The sequence below is a fragment of the Stenella coeruleoalba genome (genome assembly GCF_951394435.1).
Source record: "Stenella coeruleoalba genome assembly, chromosome: 10".
Lineage (NCBI taxonomy): Eukaryota > Metazoa > Chordata > Mammalia > Artiodactyla > Delphinidae > Stenella > Stenella coeruleoalba.
The window spans coordinates 430,411-453,595 of NC_137156.1; the positions used below are offsets into that span (position 1 = coordinate 430,411).

General features: G+C 40.7%; 1 protein-coding gene across 5 annotated transcripts in view; it reads right to left on the reverse strand.

Moving 5' to 3' along the window:
• EXOC2 (exocyst complex component 2) overlaps positions 1-23,185 on the reverse strand; it is a 157,393-nt gene that overhangs the window by 112,289 nt on the left and 21,919 nt on the right. For all 5 annotated transcript variants that reach the window (XM_079932891.1, XM_079932890.1, XM_079932889.1 and 2 more), the window contains exons 2-4: positions 12,997-13,156; positions 8,963-9,139; positions 6,851-6,977 (exon numbers count right to left, since the gene is read on the reverse strand). In XM_079932891.1, coding sequence (XP_079789017.1) covers positions 6,851-6,977; positions 8,963-9,139; positions 12,997-13,114 — 422 coding nt within the window. In that variant the 5' untranslated portion in view covers positions 13,115-13,156. The remainder of the gene's footprint in view (positions 1-6,850; positions 6,978-8,962; positions 9,140-12,996; positions 13,157-23,185) is intronic.

Genomic DNA, 23,185 nt, shown 5'->3' on the forward strand with positions numbered 1-23,185 from the left:
TACACATGTACAGGGTCTGCTTCATCACAGGATAAAGGCCTGAAGTCTCTTGTGGGCTCTACGAGAGGACTCTGCTGCCCCGGGAGCCCCTCCCCACACCGTCCTCCGCAGGACTCCATGGGCTCTGCACCCCTGTGCGTCCCTTCAAGCGCAGCCGGGGGGCAGGGGCTGACCCTGAGTGCTGGCATTAGTGTGAGTGGCGACATTTGGAAGGGGCCACGCGAGAGCTGTCCACTGAGATCTGAAGCATTAATCCACCCCACCCACTGCACTTCTTGTACACACAGCTCCTTCACGCACCTGAACGGGTCAAGACTTTGAAAGGTACTGGATCTCTCTTGGTCAGAACACTAAGTCCTAGTTCTCAAACCCTCATAATCACCCCTAAGAATGAGTTTATTTTAGAGTGATTTCTTCCTGAAGACATTCAACTCTTACCAATCTTACTATACATTTAAATTAGAAAAAGAGTGATTAGGAATCAGCCGTACAAGAATAAGACAAGTTACACTAAAGATGACAACACTCTGTCACGGAGTCAGACAGTTCGATCCAAACCACACAAGTGGCCCGCCGTCAGCCCAAGACCCGACGTCCCCTCCCCTTTCGCGGACAGAACCACCTGCAGAGAGAGTGGGGTGTCCACGCCTCACTGAGTACGAACACCAATAATCCTCAGCAGTTGTGCTTATCGTGCTCCCCTTGCTATTGATCGAGTGATTGGATTTTTACCACAATGTCTGAGGAAAGAGCTGCTGGAGCATTTCTGGGAAAGGCCTCCACATTTCTAAGGAGAACTAAGAAAAGACGGTGTCTTTCTGCCCTCAGACTTTACCGAGCTTCGTTATCTCCTGTGTATTATTACAGTTTCTGCAATACTGGATCTTTATTTTAACACTGTTATTTCCTGTGTATTACTGTCGTCGCAACACTAGAAACCTCTAACGCCACTCTACAGTTATGAAGGAGATCAGTGCCACTCAAAGAGCAGCAGAACAGCAAACCCAGGCTCCTTACATCTCAGTGACACTTCTGAGCCACAGACTCAGCCAATCGTGGAGTCCACCATCTCTGGACTTTGTATATTATGAGAAAATAAATATCTTTTTTGCTTAAACCAGAATGAATTTTCGTTTTTGCTACTCACAGCTGAAGGCATCCTGAGTCAAGAGTCTATCCCAAAATAAGGTCTTCTTTGCAAACACCTCAAAATGAATGTGAAACAGAAGATCCAGAAAAAAGAGACAACGAACGACAACACGGGAAGCAATGATGCTCTGTGGGGAGTGTACCCACAAAAGCAGAGACGGCCCACGGCAGTAGTTACAAGTTGGCTAGCGTTGTTGGAATAACCTTGAGGAAGATATTTAACCTCTCTAAGGTTCCATTTATTCATGAGGATAATGGGATCATAGTATCTTCCTCTTAGGAATATTTTGAGGATTAAAGTAGGTAATGCAGTGTGGAAGGCTTAGCAGTTTCTGACATGTGATAAATGCTCAAAAATGTTACTTGCTGTTATTTTTATTCTCTCCACTTGGTTCTCTATATTTAACAGACTCTTCGTAAGAACCATTTTGTTTGATTCTCGTAACAACATGAGTTATGTATTCCCATTTTACAGTCAGGAAACAGCCCCGGAGAGGTTGCATGTAAATAGTCAAGAGCAGGACCCCACACTTCTATTGCCAATTAAAGAACCAGAGAATCTCAGGCATGAAAAAAACCCCACAACTACAAATCCAGAAAGATAGAAACTGAGGGAGACAGTGATTCAGAATGCAGAAAATTGCTAATGGTCTTGGTAACAGCATGAGGAAGGGCAGAAACACTGTGTCAATGGAGCACGAAGTCTGGAGAGTTAAAACTTAAACCTCTGTCCACAATAACTGGATCTTAGGCTCTGACCCTCCAAGTGAAGTGATGGCTTAGCAAGTCAGTAACAGCAAGGTATATTCTGAGTGATTCAAACTAAACCCACTAACTGGAGGATGAAAGCAACACAGAGTCTACCATGTAAACATGGGAAGTGTTTTCATTAAGGAACCAACAGTTTCAGTAGCTGACAAGCTTCATGCCCCTACGGCGCAAGCTCCCCATTAGATGGCAGTGTGAGCTCAGATTACACCTTCCAAAAAGGATTAGCCATGAAGCCCCAGGTACACGGACCTGACTGACCCAGTGGTCAGATGCAAAACAGGAATGCTCTCAACACAGCAGCATTCACTTTCAAGTACGAGAACGACTGGCAGTGATGACCCGCGAGCCAGCAAAACAACAAAAACCCTTCTGAGAGAAAGTCTAACTACCTGCGCAGAGGAGCCTGGGTACGGCTGCATCACTGTGCTCACACCAAGGGGAACACGCTCTCCTGACCTGCAGGTAGAAAGATAGGAGGAAAGGGGGCTCTTCCAAGTGTGTGTCACACTCAATTCTCATAGCTTTCACTCCAGCACCAGTGTTACTCTGCACCTTAAATATTATGAGCTTGTTTTACGTTGTGTGTTTTTTTTCCTTTTTTGGTCCAGTTTATGGACCTAGGCACTACATCACAGCCCACAAATCTGTTTTCATAACATTTCTGAAAATTTACCCAAGGCTTTTTTCCCTTCCACACTCATACTAAGAATTATTTTGTCACCTTTCCTTGTCTTCTAAATGGAGCAGGAAAACTGGCCACCTTTTCTTTGTACTGGAAAGTAAACTGATGAGGAGCAAGTCAGACCTGCATTGTTCATGAAGCCTCTGTGGAAATAAAGATACTAGTGGTGCATCAACTGACTACTCTAGACAGCTCTTCCCAGGCAGTAATTTCACAAAAAGGTTGCAGATCCCATAAGAACAGGAGGGGCAAAGCTCCATTTTAAGGCCCTAACTCCCATGTATGTACTGTCTCCAAAAACATTACTTATAGATATTCTCCTAGTAGGCAAAGAGTACTTTTAAGAAATAAAACAGAGTGAAGGCTTTTACTTATTAATATGAACCTGTTTTTACCTTCTTTTTCAGTTAAGTTTGTCTCCATCATAATTTTAAGCAGTGCAAAGAATGCGTATTTGTGACAGTATAGTAAATCAGAAATACAGACTTTTTACAAGCAAACCCTAGTCTCAGTTCAAAGTGAAGTTATTTTTTTCTGAGCAATTAGTAACATTTTTGTAAGTATCAAGGCACCATGTGTGCAGAACATCAGTTAAAACTCTAGGGATATGCAGAACTTCAGCAGATGAAGGAGGCCCATAAACGCCAGGTGTTAAGCCTGTGGGCTGAAAGACGGCAGCGTGCACACCGAGCACACCAATAAAACATTTATTAAACTCTGCCTCACACCAAAGAACAACACTGTATTCGGCTACTCGTGCTTGCTACTCATGGTCACATGAAGTGGCCACAACACTGCAAGGCTCCTCCTGGCTCCACCTTGTGCATTTGACTGTGGGCTGAGCATTGCCATGAACACTCAGCATTGTAATTACCAGGAGCTGATTCCTCTTCCAAAGGCGACCTCACTACTTTAGTCTGGTAATTCATCAGGACCATGGACTTTATAACAAGCAGTCATAATTCTTCAAACCTTCTCAATTAGTATATTTCAACAAGCAAGTAATTAAATCCTGTTATTCCTTCTCTGATGACATTTTTTTAAAAATTTAAAATAGGTCCTCTCCCGTCTTTTAATTATAAAAGAAACCCCAAATGACATTAAGACACAGAAATAAAAGACATAGTAAAAGGAAATGCTCTCAGGGATTCTAACCTCAATGTTAACACCATTCTCTACAGGGACCAAAGCTTTTATCTAAAAGATATTAAGAGAGTCAGGGAAATAAAACCCACACCAATATTTTAACATCTGCTTTTCCTTTCCTACTCTCTTTTTCTAAAATAAGGCTTCTCTATCTGAAGTCAGACTTCAATAAAACAAATGCAGTTTTCCTGACAGTATCTTTAAAAGGTGAAAAGGAACCTGGAAAAACATTTTTCTGGCCAAACTATATACTCTTCTTCTTGGTTTCTATACCTTTTCCTACCTTCACCTTCCATTTTCTTGCTTCCTAGTATCTCTATGCACTCTTTTTTTTTTTTTAAGTGAACGCTGTTGTTGTTTTTTAAATTTATTTATTTTATTTTTGGCTGCACTGGGTCTTCATTGCTGCGCACAGGCTTTTCTCTAGTTGCGGCGAGCGGGGGCTACTGTTCATTGCGGTGCGCATGCTTCTCATCGCGGTGGCTTCTCTTGTTGTGGCTCACGGGCTCTAGCACGCAGGCTCAGTAGTCGTGGCGCACGGGCTTAGTTGCTCTGTGGCATGGGGGATCTTCCTGGACCAGGGCTCGAACCCGTGTCTCCTGCATTGGCAGGCGGATTCTTAACCATTGCGCCACCAAGGAAGCCGTCTATGCACTCTTCCTTTTGACCAGAAAACTTGCGAAAGACTTTAAATGGGCAAAAAGATTCCTGGCCATCCTTTCACTGTCTGGAGGGCCTGCCCAGGGTCCCCTGATCTTCCCCCATCCATGCCTTGTCTCTGCTCTGCAGCTCTGTTACAGAAGCAGAAGTGGAGGGTTGATGGTGACCAGGGATGCCTGGCACAGAAATACATGTCAGGTGAAGATGCAACTGGTTACTGAGGAGAAGTGGCCGGTGTTGCACCTTTCAGCATTCCTCACTGCCCATTATGTCTGTCCTCTGGAATTCCCCCTGAACTGGTTTTAACATTTCACTGGTTTTCCCATTAATTAATGAATTAAATAAAAGCTTGGACACGTGCGCATTTTGTATTTGTATGAGAGTCAAGCTTTTACCTTTTCAAAAACTATCCTTTAGTTATTCCATGGCTAAGCAGATTATTTCTGAAACTTTCAAGTAACAACTTCAAAGAAATATTACTGTAAATTTTATCACCATTTAAGCACTTCTTGAATGTACATAATACTATTTTAAGATCTGAATACAATTCATCACCCTGAAATCTTAAGTCATAAGAAGATTCTCTCCCTGGGGGCACAGCACTGAGTAGCGCACATGTAAGAAGAGCAGGGGATCACGGTGACGACGACGAACATCCAACCAGCGCCCACTGCGAGTAAGCGTCCCCACTGCTGAACCGCACACGCCGCGTGACCCAGGCCGCCCAGTCTGCACCTTGAGGAAGCTGAGCAGACTCCAAGTCACCCTGCAAGTAACGGGAGGGCCAAGATTTAAACTGAGAGAGGGGCTCAGACCCAACTAGACTGCCTCAGAGAAGAAGAAAAACAACTTCTAAAGAGCCAGGCACTTTTAGTGCTTCTGGCTGATTACCAACGTTACCTCGGGATTATCCCGAAATGTATTAAGAAAAAGAGCTGCAAGAGAGAGTTCAAGCCGAACCCCTGTGTGAGCAGCGGCAGTAACAGGAACAATCAAGACAATCAAAAAGTAAGAGGACATGAAAAGGTAAAGAGATCAAACGAGGGGTGAGTTACATGCTAAACTAAAAATTAGGGAAATCCATTTTATGATAGTAAATAACCAATTTAATCCTAACTTTGATAGTTCCATCTAAGGCTCAGACAAAAGTCACACCATATTCCTATAATCCTGGTACAAGGGTGCAAAACTGTATCTTCCTTACAAAAGAACAATCCAAAGAACGCTTCTGCTCCACACTTCCTTTGTGGTGGGCCTTGGAAAGAAGCCGAATCCAGGCCACTGAAGCAGGCCACTGAGAGGTTTACTCTGAGCCACAAAGTCCATTCATGCAGGAAACTATGCTCAAATAAAGACCCAGCAATTACTTTTCTTTCCTGGACCTTCTTGATCCTTAAACTCTTAATTTATCAGGTACTGAAACCCTTAAAACAGCTCCAGAATGACCCACGCTGGCCAAAGAGCTTCCCAGCTGTGACCCAGGACAGTCCTCGCTCACTAAAAGCTGCCAAACCCCAGGCCTTTTTCAACACAAGACAACTTCCCAAGACAAACACGTGCTCCCTCCCTCTCAGCCAGGGCAAACCCCAGCAGGTGAAAAAGAAGCTTACTTTTGATTTACTAATGGTCTTCAAGTGTAGGCTTGAAGGTTAAATATATAAAGATCAGTGGACAACTTTCTCCATTCCTAGAAAAACCTAAAATAAACTATGGCTAAAGCATTAGCAGAACTAATCTGTCACCTGCAGAAATGCTTATGGAGAAACGCTCAATAGTAACTTCACCAGCAGAGTCACTAAGGCCGAGAGACAAGTCAGGAACAACTAACGTGTTAGGTGAACTGACTAAGGAAGCTGCAAGGATAAAGGCACTGATTATAAAATCTACGAAAACACTGTACTAGGGAATGAGAACAGGGAATTCTAGATTTGGTCCGAGACATCTTGTAAGATTTACCTGCCACAATTCTGGTAAAGTAAGTCTGAATTAAGTATGAATTACAGGTAGGGGTTGTAAACAAAATGACAGGACTACCTTGGTTCTACTTACTGCCAAATATATCCTGAAAAATCAAGCACATGGAAAATTCTGTTTTAATCTCAAGTACCATCTAAATATTTAAACTTACCAACTCCAGACAACCCGTTAATTCTCATATCATTAAAAGTATTAGTTATTCAAAATTTCAAGATACTTTTCCTCTTCACAAAATGTAAACTCAAAAACTGAAGAGGTAAGTAGCTTTCGCCAACAGTTCTAACCAGTTGGAAGGTTCGCTCTAGCAAAGCTGACCAAGCTCCTAGAGATGATGCCCGACTCCCAACAACAGAGTGTCTTCAACTGTGCTTCCCTGGATGTTCCTGGAGCCCGACTCTCTTCACTGAGTGCACAGAACTTTTCAGCAGCTAGAAATAAAGACAATGGAGGCAAGGCGGTACTCACTTTTCAATCTCGATGCCGAGTGGATTAGCAGGACGCAGGGACAAGGGAGGAATCCCTTTATTCCTGTCAGTGCGCATGTCATAGTAATTCATCTCATCAACCCACACAGCAGACTGATCCAAAATACCTACCAAATGAGGAGCACAGCCTTAATAAGATACACACTCCCCAGGCACTAAGTCTTACCATACTGCTTTACTGTTGAAACACCTAATACAGAATGCATGCTACAGTAATTTTTTAAAGATTTGAAGGCACAAAAGCTCCAGATTTTTTTTTTTTTAATGGCTGGTAGCTTAATTAAAACCACTAAAAATCTATAGAAAGGCAAAAATAACACCTCTTGATTGCACTGTACATTATTCAATACAGAAGACAAGTTAAGCCTCTGAGAAAAAGTTCTCTAAAACAAATGTATTTTACAAATAATAAGCAGTACAATTAATTTGGTACATCAACAGAACACCCAACAATCCTTATATCAATATAAAGAAATCAAACACCTTCCACGGAATGCACGGCTTGTGTGATGGAAATGACTAGGATATTCAGGAAAAACAAAATATAATCTCTGAAAACAGTACCCTCTTTCCTGTGGCTCGGACTGGGCTGAAACAGAGGCTGGGCAGTGTGCGAGGGAGCAGAGTAGAGCGCAGGGCCGGGGGACCAGAGGGCTCCTCGTGAGCCTTCTAACTCTATGGGCACCCACAGGTCTACCAGGATGACACAAGGAAGCTCTGTCAGAGGGTAAGCTCAGGCCCAGACACTCCCAGGTTCAGGTCTATAGGCCTGTCCTGAGCCTGTGCTGTGCTAAGTCCTGGGCAGAGCGTTTTAGCATAAAATCAATACTTTCAAATAAGTTTTCTTCACCTGCTGTACAAACATGATACAAGATGATGCTGGATTCTGTCAAAATGTTTTTAAGTTCCTCCAGAAAACGGGAAACAAGTTCCTGCTTTAATTTCACAGTTCAGTTTTCAAAGACATTAAATAAAAGTGAGTAAACAAAAACAAAAATATTGTATGTATATATATGTACATATGTTTACATACACACACGTACATAAATGTAAATTCCATTTTTGGTTTTCCCTTAAGTTCCTCAAATTTTTATTAAAAAGAATCAAGGAATTTAAGGATATAATGCTGAAGGAAGGCTTTATGCTCTAAGACAGAAAACAAAATTTGCAAAACTCTTTGCTTTTCTATATGAGAGAAGGCCTGGGTTTAATTATGCCTGTGATAGTCCTACATTACACAAATATTTATTAAGTACTGACCATGTGCAAGTCATTACAGGACCACAAAGATGAATCTAACAGTATTCTTACTTCAGCAGAGGAGATGCCATATACATAAAGAGCTAGGAGACGAATGATTAAAAACACTAATTTATGGAGCCCTTAGTTTGTGTGAGGACCTATGCTAAGCACTTTCTCCAATGTTCTAACTCATTCAATCCTCTGAGGTAGGTGATTCTGTGACTCCACTCCACCCACAGCTGGCTGCTCGTGTGATCAGAGTCCCAGCTTCTCAGACCAAGCTCTGTGCCCCAAGGTGAGGAAGCACGGGTTAAGGGCACAAAGGGAACACAGGAGGGGCTCTAGGGCACAAGAAGAGTGTGATTTCTAGTTTGGAGGCCAGAGGCACACCTAGGTGGGCAACATCTTGTCGGGGCCTCAAAGGACGCAGAAAGTGAAGGAACACGGAACATTATTTAGGCATTACTGGCTAATTTGCCCAAACTAGGTATGTATTTCACCTCAAATCTTATCTGTATCACAGCAGGAAATGCAATTATTGTATTCAAGATCAAGAAACTAAAATCGGCATTTCGGACGTGTTACATGAACAGCTTTTATACAGGACAGAACAGCAGTTCTAATGATTAGTTAGCATCCTTAGGGTTTACCGTCAGCTCAGCTAACTGCCTTTTCAAAAGTAATGCAGACTTTAACCAATATCCCATTCCTGAAAAAATAAACATAAACTGAATCTAAGTTAATGACATATGAGAGTAAGTAAATTTTATACTAATTTACCAGTTGTCAGTTTTAAAAACAAAATCCACTTTTATTTTCTTCTTTAGAGTAAAGTCATGGGAGATGATACCTATTTTCTCAGGTCTGAGCAGCTTGAAGGAGACTGTGGAGGTTCCTTTGCCACCTGACTTGGTTGTGACAATAATGTCTCCTTTGTCGTTCTTGGCCTGTCCCACGCGACATACAATTTTACTCGCAGACATCCACTCTGCTGTCAGAAGGCAATTGTGCCCACAAATTGTCAGACCTGAAAGTAAAAACATGCATGAACATAACAAAGTCCAAAGAACAGCTATTTCATGAAAAGACAATTCTTCTGTCAGTATCGCCAGGCCTTTTTCCTGAACTGAAAAACAGAACTAGAAATAGCATTTCCTGGTTCATCAGTTAGTTATTTCTATTCTTGAATATACCCAATATCATTTGCAAATAAACGACTGTCTCTACTGAATTTGCCTATTTTTTCTCTAATATTTAATACTTCTTTTAGATTGTATTTAAGTGTCTTCAAACATCATTGGAATTAGAAAATAATAACCATAATAATGTCTAGGCACTCCAGATTACTTAACTATGAGAATCTTAGATTGCTTTCATAGGTATTAGAAAGGAAATTATTGTTACTTTTAGAAGTCCAAGTTCGGGCTATAAAGCTCTAAAGCGTATTAATAAATGTGTACATCATTCCCTAAAAAAATATTTATCATCTTCCTGAAAATAATCCACACATACTTTTCCTAGTGTTCAATTATACATGATACTACAGAATGAACTAAAGTTTGTAGTTTATGTTAAGCACAGCCTGAAGTCTGTTAAATCAGTAAATGTTCTCAGGCATTACTGGATTACTAGTGCATTTTTCATGTCTGTACATCACTCCTGCAACGGCAGTCCACGCTGCCTAAATGTTTCCCTCATGGTCCTGTCGCTGTACTACACTCTGCTCCCCAAATCTCAGCCCACGCCTGGCATCTCTGCCCAGACCCACGTAAACTGCGATGCAGACAGGGAAGACGTGGCCCCAGGCAGAGGACCACCATCCCACCACGTGCATTTCTGCTAAACAGAGACCAATGTAATAAACATTCATGGAGAAAATAGACCGAAGTGTATTCAGCAAACACCCAGACACTCGCACTTCCTTTTCTCACCATTTAACTTTTGATACTGCTCGGCAGTCAAGTTTAGCAAATGCAAGCTTTTTGTTTTGTTTTTTCAATCAGATACCAGGAACACCTCAACTTATGCCAAATTCGGTTGAAAAAATGTAGGGAGGGATTCAAGTCATCTTTTGTTACAACTTAAAGCACTATTTAGTAAGAATGTTATACTAACCATAAAGGAATAAAAACAACTCCATTTTAAAGATGTTTATTGAAATAATTAATTTCAGAGATTTCCCTAAGACATTACTATTTATTCATGTAAGGAATTCAGTTTTTCTAATGACAGCACTTCAAAGTTCCTTTAGGACTAAGTTTTCCATTGGCTTTTTAAATGTGTAATGACATTTACACATTTTTAAATGCATTCATAATTCAAAATTATTTTTCAAAATGGGAGTGTTTGTTAGTTTTCTTGATACTCAACTTTTATTATGAAAAACTTAAGCCTTTTAAGAGGTTGAAAGCACCCCCTGAAACTCCTCTCCATCTCCAAGGTAAGCCTGTGAAACACTTCAATACAGACAGTGCTCTAATAATTTTTATGTGCACATAAGCCAGTCTATGTATTTTTTTATATAAATGGGAAATGTTTTAATTTATGAACTGTTTAGTTATAGATGGTATATATTTCAATATCACTCCAGGTCAATACATAACTTGATATTTTTAAATTTTACAATATCAAAAACATTTTTGTGATTTAAATACTAACTTTAGAAAGGAAATAACGCAACCCAATGTCAGGACTTAATGTATTAAAGTTCCTAATATAAGTCCCCTGCTGGGGAGCTATCTTACGATTAAAACTGAGAAATGGGAGATTTCAGATATACAGACATAAAGTCTTAAAAACATGTTCAGATGAGCAAACATGTATGATATCCATGATGATGGAACTTTGGGAAAAAGCACCCGGAATAACAGCTTATTCATCTCGTTGTAGCTGCTATCGAGGTTCCTCAGATTTAATATCTGTTCTGCATTTTAACTAAAAAAGTTAATAATCACCATATAATTTAAAACACAGATTTAAACAGATCATTTTAAATGCATGGAAATTAAATAAGATCATACGATCTATTTCTTAAACATGTTTTGCCAAGAAATCTGCTTCATGAAATATAACATCTTTTTTTTTTTTTAAGTAACTTGTAGAATTCCAAATAAAGTGTTTTTGTAGTATTTTACTTGGCTAGTGTAGATGTCACCGGAGTTATAAAAATGCTTAAATTATTTAGTAGGTTAAGTTTGCTTTTTTAAAAAGTGGTTTCTTGGCAATACATGGGCAGGCTGAAAGCTGAACTAGCAGGTTTATAAAAGTCGTGCGCACTCAGTCAAGCAGGAATCGCGCTGCCTGAAGCTAAAGAGAGATCAGCGTCCACACAGACGGGCAGCAGTCACGTGTGAGGGCTCAGTGACTGCCAGTTAAACTGAACCTCCATCTAGATGGTCTATTTCCATGAATTCTAGGGATTTTTCCACTTTGGATAAAGAACAACCTGGAATGAGCTTTGTCAAGAACCAAGACATAGGATAAGACAGACTACCTTCATAAGGATAATAAACTTAAGTTTTATTTACTGAAGAATCAAAAACTGTGGCTAGAGAAAACAGTATAAAATGAGACACAGTTAAGTAACACTAGTGAAAAGAACGAGCTGGGGAGGGCAAGACTCAGTAATTAAACATGGTGCCCAGCTCTGATCAACCTTCTCTTTTCCAAGGGATTTCTGGATGGCCAAAAACCAATGTGTCAACCAGCAGCTATAATGCAAGAAAAACAAGCTCTAACTCATAATCTCTAGTATTTACCAAGGGGTCCTTCATGAATTAAGAAATGAGTCAAATGAATGTCTGGATCCAAATAAATTAACATGTGGAAAATCAGAATACTCATTCAGCAGCACATATTGAGTTGCCTCCCCGCTCTCTTATTCTGAATGTATCTGCACACCCTCATGCAGAGTTCACATGAAAATAACCCAAACTGACCACACACTGATACTTATGGTTTGCTCTCTATCCTGGCAGTGCTTTACACTCATCTGTGTTTTAAAAAAAGCAATGATAAGGCTCCATCTTTAGAGACTGAGACTTAGCAGCTAAGGCAAGAGCATTTTTTTAAGTTCTAGAGAAGATGAAGACAAGCCAGGTGAGAACCACTGACAGACCAGAATAATGAAATAACCAGCAGGAAAGGGTCTCCCCCAGAAGAAGGGGGCACACTGCAAACCAAAATCAAAAAAACTCGCGCAGTGCCAAGTGGATGCAGTGTTCTATTGCTCGCGTCCTTGGGCTTATAAAGATAAACAGCATAAACTGATCCTAAAAACTAAAACGTAGCTTGCTCTAAATATGTAAACATTAGGGGAGCCTAATGCAAACCATGGGCGGGCATGAGTTTGCAGAGAGCCTGTGGCTGTTAAGTTTGGAGGCTCAGTGCTCCCGCCCCAATGGGCATCGGGTGTAGACAAATGCCCACAGGTCCCAGGGTGCGGCCCGGCAGAGCGCACAGGCTCCTCTGGGTGGAGGGAGTTTAGATTTGGTTCCGAGAGCAATAAGGAACAGAAGAGGCCTAGCTCACCCGGCACCTGAGAAGTACAGACAGCTGTATGAGGGGAGGCCAGAAGAGCTGGGCGGCTGTTTTGGCAGTCTTGGCAGGAGAGGCCGACCCCGAGGAAAGGAGGCAAACCTCGGCTGTGGGGGGCTTTCTCAATGACCAGGAGAAAGACAATACAGGCAAGATCTGACAAAATAATGATTTTAACAGAAAAATCAGAAAACCAAATAATTCTTTCATTTCTATTCAGATCATCCTGTACAGACCTCAGGGGTGTTTTTCTATCACCTTCACTATTTCAAAATCGTATATCTTGCCTCAGTTGCCCAACATAAAAATGCATTCACTATGAACACACAGCATCGTCCCTGCCCTTACCTATGAGGTCAGCTGGCCCAGTCCCCAGGTTTTCTCCCCTAATCGTGACCTTTGTCCATGGGATTCCTTCATTTGGAGAGATGCCTGTCACAAGCGGGGGTTGTCGTGTTCGAGACATTCTGCTTGTTGAGGAAAGTAGAGGTCAAGCTACAGAAGTAATCTGTAGAAGAGAAAGGAAAAAAGGGTTAGTGCCTACTGAGATGAGCAGCAACTAGAAACGCCAGAACTAGACATTCAGTACCAAGACACAGCAGTATTCTGCAAACATACAGTGCCAGGTTTTTTAGCTGTCAGTTAGCCTGTCTGCCAACAATTCCTGCACATGAAGGTGACTAAGGACACTAGCTAGTACTGGGAGGGAGACATCAAGAACATAAACTTCTGATGCAAGGACAGACAGAACCTAAGGTCCCCCTGAGCTCCATGCCACCACCTGCTGCACCCAAAGTATATGCTGGAAGCTCCTGAAGGAGCACATTCTGAACTAATCAGATTCATAAAATTAAAGAACATCTCCATTCTCATAGGTATACTGAATTTCATTTTATTTTTGTGTTAGACTTAGTGTAGCAACTCTTTTAAATGTGCTCAAATCAATACACTGACATCTTCGACACTGAGACAGAAGCAGAGACTTGCTAACTGTCCCAGTGCGGAGCCGGCAGAAGTGCAGCTTCTGAGTTCAGATGCCCTGAGCTCTAGTCCTGGCGCTCTAATTCCACTCCAAACCTCTGTTTTCATATACGGACACTGCAGCCAGTAACAGAACCTTCCATAAGGCTACAACAAAGATCAGGTACATAATCCCAGCAGGGCAGAGCACCTAGTGCACAGCAGGCAACCAGGAAATGAGAAAACCTCACTAATAAACCCACAGAACTCCTCAAGTGCTCGAGGCTTCAGATGCTCCAGAAGACAAGGGAAGGGTGGGTTCAGAGAAAAACAGCTGCTGGTTGTCTGTCTTTTCACAGAGCGAAGTTAGACAGTGGCCCCCGCCTTCACCCCACCGTTAGCCAGATCAGTTCAATCTCTCACGAAACCAAACAGAAGGGACCAGGACTGAGGGACAGACACCAGGCACAGAGAGGAGGGCGCCAACCCTCTCACCCAACTCCGCTCTGTCCGGGTAACAAGAATCACTCTGGAGAAACTAAGGAGCCCTGGAAAGACAGAACCGAAGACTCTAACATGGAAGGGTCCTCCCAGAAAGGACTACTTGCAGCCACATCACCCAAGGAAAAGCATATACAGACCAACTCTGCCCATGCATAGACTAAACAAGCAGCTGTCACAGCCTCATCCTAAAAGGCACAAGGACAAAGATTGTAAGGTGGTCAAGGAAAATACGTGAGCGAGAGATGATAGTCAGATTAAAAACAAAGATCCAGGGCTTCCCTGGTGGCGCAGTGGTTAAGAATCTGCCTGCCAATGCAAGGGACACGGGTTCAAGCCCTGGCCCGGGAAGATCCCACATGCCGTGGAGCAACTAAGCCCGCGCGCCACAACTACTGAGCCTGAGCTCTAGAGCCCGCGAGCCACAGCTACTGAGCCCACGCGCCACAACTACTGAAGCCCACGCGCCTAGAGCCTGTGCTCTGCAACAAGAGAAGCCACGACAATGAGGAGCCCACGCACCACAACGAAGAGTAGCCCCCGCTCACAACTAGAGAAAGCCCTGCACACAGCAACGAAGACCCAACACAGCCAAAAATAAAAAAACAAATAAATTTAAAAAAAATTAAAAAAAGATCCAGAGGAAACAGAGATAAGGCTACAGGCTACAGTGCTTCCCTGCAAATTACATTGAAGTACTAATCCAGGACCTCAGAATGTGACTGTATTTAGAGATCGCGACTTTAAAGAGGTGGTTAAGGTAAAATGAGGTCACTAGGATGGGCGCTGATCCCACAGGACCAGTGTCCTTATACGAAGAGGAGATGAGGACACAGACACACACAGAGGGACAACCCCGTGAGGACACAGGGAGAAGGTGGCATCTCCACGCCAAGTAGGGAGGCCGCGGGAGAAACCAGCCCTGCCAACACCTTGATCTTGGACTTCTAGCCCCCAGATCATGAGAAAACACATGTCTGTTGTTTCAGCCTATGGTACTTTGTTATGGCAGCCCCAGCAAATTAACACAGTGGATAACAGGAAACACACACACACACACACACACACACTTCAAAAGTACTGTAAACTCTGACCCCCAAATAAATATCTGCAGAAGGAGAAAACTTTTATGCCTAAAAGAACAGGATGCCATGAAAAGGAATCAATCCAAGAATAACAGCTCTTGAAACTTTCAAAAGAGGCAAAAGAAAAGAGATTTATATTGTCCTGTTAATGTAAGAACTGACCGTTGGTTTAACAGAAGTGGTAATAAGGCTGCAAATAGGCAGATGTGTATCTGGGAAGAGGGGGAGGGAGTTTTAAATTTTATCCAGAAGTGACTATCCAGATATTGGCAGATTAGCCACAGAATCTGGAAACATGGAAGTGGGTGCTGGCAGAGTGAGCTAAACAAGTCTGGGCTGTGCTGGATAATACAGAGGTGACAGACCTTTGTCCCTGGTTTCTGGGAGAGAGACTCAAAATCCAAGGAGTGTCTTGGCTCTTCATGAACCCTCAGTACCGCTCGTACGTAGTGCTCATGGCAGCCCAGTACCAGGACTGCCAAACCAGAGACGGCAACCCTGTGATTAGAGGGCTGGGGTTCTGAGCCAGGTGCCATCAGCTTGGCTTCCTCTGAGAAAGGGGAGGGGGCTGGAGACTGAGTTCAATCATGCCTATGTAAACTCCTTTAACGATTAAAACAGCAAAACAACAGCAGCAAAAAGCGAAGAACCACAGGAGGTTACCATTCACCTAATAAGCCAAATGAGGCAACCCAAAATTATCTTGAACTCCCCTCCCTCCCCATCACACCCCCTGAATCAAACAGAATCCCCTGGCAGAGTCCAAGGTCCACTGCTTCTCTCCCTGGATACTGAAGCCAGCCAGCTCCTAACTGGTCACTCTGCCCCTGTTATCCCTTCGCTGCAATCCCCCCTCAGCAAACACTGGAGTCAGTTCTCCAAACTACAGATCTAATCATCATTCCTGATTCAAAAAAACATCTCCCCCACTGCTCAGTGGTCTCCAGTCCCCATGACATCCTTAGCATCTTATTAAAACCTGTCACCATCAGACTCTTCTACACTCCTAGGTCATCCTCAGTCATTTCCCTCACCCATCTGACACTAACCACACAAGCCCACTCACCTCTTAAGAACCACCAGGTACTTTTTATGCCTTCCTGATTTCATTTACCTTATTTCGACTAAATAGAAAGACTTTCCAAGTTTGTTAAATCCCTACCAATATTTCAAAGTCAAGCTTAAATGTTACGTTCTCTAAAAAGTCTCCCTGATCCCTCCTCCTTCTGTAACACTTCTGTTACATAAGTGTTACATCTTAGATACCAAGTCTGTATCTCCTCATTGAAAACACATAATATTCAATCAACTCTACTTTTCTAATACCTGTCATACAGTACCTGACACAAAATAAACATGCCAGATGACTGCTGACAGAAGTTAAATAAATGTTTTCTGAATGTTCATGGTATCAGTGGAATACTGGAATTAAAATAGGATGAAGAGGTACAAGGGGTAGAGAATAGGGATGGGGAGAGGTATTAGGTATACACGTGAAAAAACAAAAAAAAGTTTAAAAGATACTTGTATACAATAGCATCAAAAAGAATAAAATACTCAGGAATGAATTTTACAAAAGTGCAAAACTTGTACTTTGAAAATTATTTTAAAATGTTGAAAGAAATTAAAGGCCTAAATAAATTGAAAGATGTGGACAGGAAGACTTAATATTGTTAAGATGGCAATACTACCCAGAGTTAGGGTTAGACCATTTTCAAGGTCACACACCCAATTCGTTGTAAAACAGACCAGACCCTTGGTTTCCTGACTCACAGGAGTCTGATACCACTCTTTCCTTTAGAGCATCCTGCATCTTACTAGGTCATCTGTGTATGATAGTCACATTCTAAGAACCTTAGTTGTTTCTTACATGACTGGGGGCACTGGCTCATCCTGCTGCGAAATAGAGTTGAAATTAGAATACCTCTGGTCTCAAAAAAAATAAAAGGGCATGCACACACACACACACACACACACACACACACACACACACAATTAGGACAAGACACTTTCAACCTACTCCCAATTTCCCAAATCCATTCTGAAGGTGTTTACAGAGGATCATAAATCTTACCTATGTTATCCTCAAAGTTTGTCCACGTAAAACAAAGTAGGTCTGGTAATAACAGGTAATGTCTGGGCCACTATGGAGAGTCATGAATCAAAAACTATGATCTATTTTCTTATTTATGATTGAAAAGTACAGCTCTGTTCCAGATATACACATCAAAGGCAGCTGAAAATCCAGTGTTCATTATGTTGGTTCATATACAAAAATTAAATGGCATTTCCTTACCATGAAGCATCACCTACACATCCCCAAGCATGGACAAACCCTTATCTCAGGAAGATCAGTGAGCCATGTAACTTACAAATGTAAGAATATGTACTTTCTACACTACAATGTCCACAACACACACAACAGTACCTACCCACAAAATATGCGCTCAATAATTATCTGTGGAATGAATTCTGGAAAGAGATGTCTCTTTTCAACCCACCTCCACTTAGAAACATTCTGCATTATAGGTAACGTTCTTACATTTAAAATCACAAATAAATGAAATACATTATCATCACTCTCAGGAAAAAGTCTAAGCCTTAAGAAAAGAGAATTTAGTTTCTGAACATGTTCAGTTTCACAACTCATGCCGAATCAACAAGGATATTTTTAAAGGAAAACTTTCATCTAGAGTTGTCATTAAGTGCCTATACATCTTCCTCACAAGCATTTTCCAAATGCAATAACGCAACAGCCTTTGAAATTCTGTCATAAGATCTTTCTTATATAAATACACTGAACAGAGGTTAACAAAAGTCTGACTTTCCTGTCATAAGCCTCATTTTTTAATTAAAACAATATCCAGCGTTTACATTATACAGCCATATAAGATAATGAAAGAGGTAAGGAATAAAAAGTGAAAGAACCTACCCTAAAATTACACACCACAAGCTAATTTTATCTTTTGAAAGTGGAATGACAGAGACAGGAGGTAAAGTAGCTATTACTTACTCATGTAAGGAAAATTGTTGCAGACACAGAATAAGCCATTTTTAAAGGCAATATCCTCACCCAAGCACACTAATAATAAAGGATTAAATTATACAAATGGACAAATAATAAAGGCTGACAGCAGCAGAGTACTGTATTGGGAATTTTACATATATACATAGGTACACTTAGATGAGCTGCAAATTGTTACACACTGGCTCTTAGCCTAAGACCATACTCCATGCTTAAAACCTGTTAGGTACCAAACAGGGTTATAGATTTGCTAAAAAGGAATCATACAGAAATCTGTTGTGTTGCTAAACACTAATAATGAACTATAAGAGAAAGAAAGAAAATAGTCCCATTTAAAAACCACATCCGAGAGGGCGTCCCTGGTGGCGCAGTGGTTGAGAGTCTGCCTGCTGATGCAGGGGACACGGGTTCGTGCCCTGGTCTGGGAGGATCCCACATGCCGTGGAGCGGCTGGGCCCGTGAGCCATGGCTGCTGAGCCTGCGCGTCCGGAACCTGTGCTCCGCAGCGGGAGAGGCCACAGCAGTGGGAGGCCCGCATACCGCCAAAAAAAAAAAAAAAAAAAAAAAAACACATCCGAAAGAATAAAATACCTAGGAAGAAACTTAACCAAGGAGGTGAAAGACCAATACTCTGAAAACTATAAAGCATTCATGAAGGAAACTGAACAAGATACAAAGAAATGGAAAGATATCCCGTGTTCATGGATATGTTCAGAAAGAATTCGTATTGTTAAAATGTCTGTACTACCCACAGCAATCTACAGCTTTAATGCCATTCCTATCAAATTATCCATGACATTTTTCACAGAACTAGAACAATCCTAAAATTTGTATGGAACCACAAAAGACCCCGAACAGCCAAAACAATCTTGAGAAAGAAGACCAGAGATGGAGGAATCATGCTCCCTGACTTGAAACTATACTACAAAGCTACAGTAATCAAAATAGCATGGTACTGGCATAAAAACAGACACACATATCAATGGAACAGAATAGAGAGGCAGAAATATACCCACGGTTATTTATGATAAAGGAGGCAAGATTATAAGATGGGGGAAAGACAGCCTCTTCAATAAATGGTATTGGGAAAACTGGACAGCTACGTGCAAATGAACGAAATTACAACATTTTCTCACACCATAAACAAAAACTCAAAATGGATTAAAGACCTAAATGTACGAAAACATAGGAAGTGCACTCTTTCACATTGGTCTGAGCAATATTTTTTTGGATCTGTCTTCTCAGGCAAGGGAAACAAAAGCAAAAATAAACAAATGGACTACATCAAACTGAGAAGCTCTTGCACAGCAAAGGAAACCATCATCAAAACGAAAAGATAATCTACTGAATAGGAAAAGACATTTGCAAATAATATGTCTACTAAGGGATTAATATCCAAAATATATTCGTACAACTCAATATCAAACAAACAACCTGAATAAAAACTGGGCAGAAGACCTGAATAGGCATCTTCCCAAAGAAAACATGCAGATGGCCAACAGGCACATGAAAAGATGCTCAACATCACTAATCACTGGAGAAATGCAAATCAAAACCACAATGGACATCACCTCACACCTGTCAAAATGTCGATCCTCAGAAAGACAAGAAGTAAGTGTTGGCAAGGATGTGGAGAAAAGGGAACCCTCATGCACGGTTGGTGGGAATGTAAATTGGTGCAGACACTATGGAAAACAGTATAGAGGTTCCTCAAAAAATTTAAAAATAGAACTACCATATGATCTAGCAATTCCACCCCTGGGTATATATCTGAAGGAAACAAAAACGGTAATTCAAAAAGATACATGCACCCCAATGTTCATGGAACTTTATTTACAATAGCCAAGATATGGAAGCAACCCAAGTGTACATCAACAGATGAACAGATAAACAAGATGTGGTACATATATACAATGGAATACCACTCAGCCATTAAAAAGAATAAAATTTTGCCATTTGCAACAATATGGATAGACCCGAAGGGTATTATGCTTAGTGAAAACAGTCAAACAAAGAAAGACAAATACTGTATGTTTTCACTTATATGTGGGATCTAACAAAGCAAATGAACAAATAAAACAGAAACAGATTCACAGATACAGAGAACAAACCAGTGGTTACCAGCAGGGAACGGGGGAGGGGATGGGTCAAACAGGGGATGGGGATTAAGAGGTACAAACTACTAGGTATAAGAGAAATAAGTCACAAGGATGTGATGTACAGAACAGAAAATATAGGAGTATTTTATAATAACTTTACATGGAGTACAATCTATAAATATCGAATCAATATGTTGTACACCTAAAAATAATACTGTAAGACAATTATACTTTAACCTAAAAAATAAAAAAAAATTTAAAAAGCAATCATAATTCTGACATGTCTCCAGACTCATGTTAATGTGTCAAGAACATTTCAACTACCTGGACCTGAATGGGAATAAACGGGACTAAGAGGACCCTTTTAGGAATTAACCAGGTAATAGACACTTGTCTGATTTCTTTTGATGTTGGTATGGTGTTGATATAGTTACAGTGAATAAACATACACGTAAGAGTGATTTTTTTTTCCTTTTTTAGTTAACGGAATAAAAATATATCACCGTTATCATATGAATTGCAGGTCTAGTTTACAGCAAATTATATTTAGTGGGACAATAAAAACTACACTGAAACATTTCTGGATTTAAGGAAGCACTTTTTCTTTTCAATGTGTTACTTTTAAAATTTATTTATACAGTCGTGATTTTACCCTTAAAAAAATAATAATTCTTAACAGAACCAAGGAAAGAAAATGGATCTGCATTAAGAAAGTAAGTTTTTTCAGTTTCTCTACGTAGACTGAAAAAAAGAGAGAGAGAGAGGGAGAAGAGAGTGGTAGGTGCAAGGGTCAGTAAATCATGACAAGAGAATAAAGCTTTATGTGAAGGGACCAATGAACTGTCCCAATGGCAGGTACAACCCAGAGACTTTTAGAATGGGAGCACTAACACTTTTGATTGGCTGTGCTTTTTTTCCCTCTCCCACTCATACTCCCAAACTTTTAATACATTCTCCTGCTCACACTGCACGTATACAGGCCAGTGCCTTTTAATAAGGAACAGAGCAGGTAGCTGGAGAAGGCAGAGCTGAGGTTGGCAACACAGCAGAACCTGAAGTTAAAGCTAGAAGAGCCCAAGTCTAAGAGAATTCTCCAAAACTTGCCAGATATCTGGAGGGATGCTGGGCTCTCTACCCAATGTGTGATGGACAGGTGACCCAACTAACATTTATTCATGTTATTTTTTAAATTAATAAGCTTTATTTTTAAAGCAGCCTTAGGTTCACAGCAAAATTAAGCCAAGAGTACAGAGTCCCCAGATTCCCACTACACAACCCTCCCCCACACCACACACACACAACCTCCCTTATGATGGACACCCTACTCCAGTGGTATATCTACCACTGGTATACACACTGGTATATCTACCACAATTCATGAACCTACATTACACATCAGTGTCACCCAAAGTCCATGGTTTACATTAGGGTTCATTCTTGGTGTTGTACATTCTGTAGGTTTTCACAAAGGTATAATGACACATATCTACCACTGCAATATTTAATGTTAAATTTTAAAGGACACAATAATACCAGTTGAATGACTCAGTCATATCCCATTGCCTGACGTCCAGGTACCACATTTCGCATCTTCCTTTAAGCAGTCAGACAAGGTAAGTCTTATCAGCTCTCCTGCCTCCAAGAGGAAGCCGAGGCTCAGAGAAGTAAACAGACTTGTTCGAGCTCAGACAGCACGTGAGGGGCGGAGCTGGATACACTGCCTGACTCCAACGTGCCCACTCTTGACCTGATTTTGTGCTACCTCCTAGAGCGTCTGTACTCGTGGAAATAGGACCAGGTGAGATATTTTGTTTTGTTTCACTGAGGTACTAATAAGCAAGGCTAATGTTTTGGCTGGAGCTTCACTTGCTTAGTACCTCAGTAAGGAAGCACTTTAATACGACATTTTGTCAATGATTTACGTTCTGTAGACACAATGAAAATAAGAGCGTAAGTGTTTTCTTGCTTCTCAGCAGTGTTTCTCTAAAAGAAAGAACTGGAAGAAGCTGAAATAATTTCTCAACTTGATGCGTTGATTTTTTTAATGTGAGGTTTTGCTTTACCATGGAATTATCATTTTGTGGCAAATACATTCCTTCCTATGTATACGAACAAAGGACATCTTCACTCAAGGACAACAATTCCCTTCAAAAAGGTTTCAGAATTTCATTTGAATTTTATCTTTTTAGATAAGTAACAGTTTCACATGGTAATCTAGATATATTTTAATAAACAGAAGTATATCCAAGCTGTAAGTCGCTGAATGAAGCCTTGATAGAACAACCTCAAAAACTTAACATTTGTGAATAGTCTGGAGATCTAGGTTCTAAGCTGGGCTCTGGCATTAACAACTAAAAGCCCTTGGTTACTCTTATGTGCTCTGAAACAGTTTTCTCATCTGTATATAAGGTGGCTGGATGAGATTATTCCTAAGACCGCTTTTTAGTTCTCGATTCTATGAGAGTCTTATAGGACAAAGCTTTTAAATTCAGTTACCAATGTTAAGACTATAGAAACTGGCCTCCCTAGCTTTTCACAATTAAAATAAACTATGATAAAAGCATGTTGTTATTCATTTAAAAATTCTTGTATTTATTATAAAATATTTTTGATATATCATTAGAAGAATCTGAATTTTTAAAATCTTATATTTGAATATTAGGGTATTAGATAGCCTAATTATCCCTTTCATTTTCGAAAGTTATATTGCAAAGACTAAGCTACAAAGCTTTTACAGATACTCTTTAAAAATAAATTATTAAAAGTAAACCATTATAGTTACCAGATTAAAATACACAATTATTTATTTTAAAAAACAAACCACAGGTTTTTTTTCATGTCCCCCATTTTATTAAAGGAGAAACAGA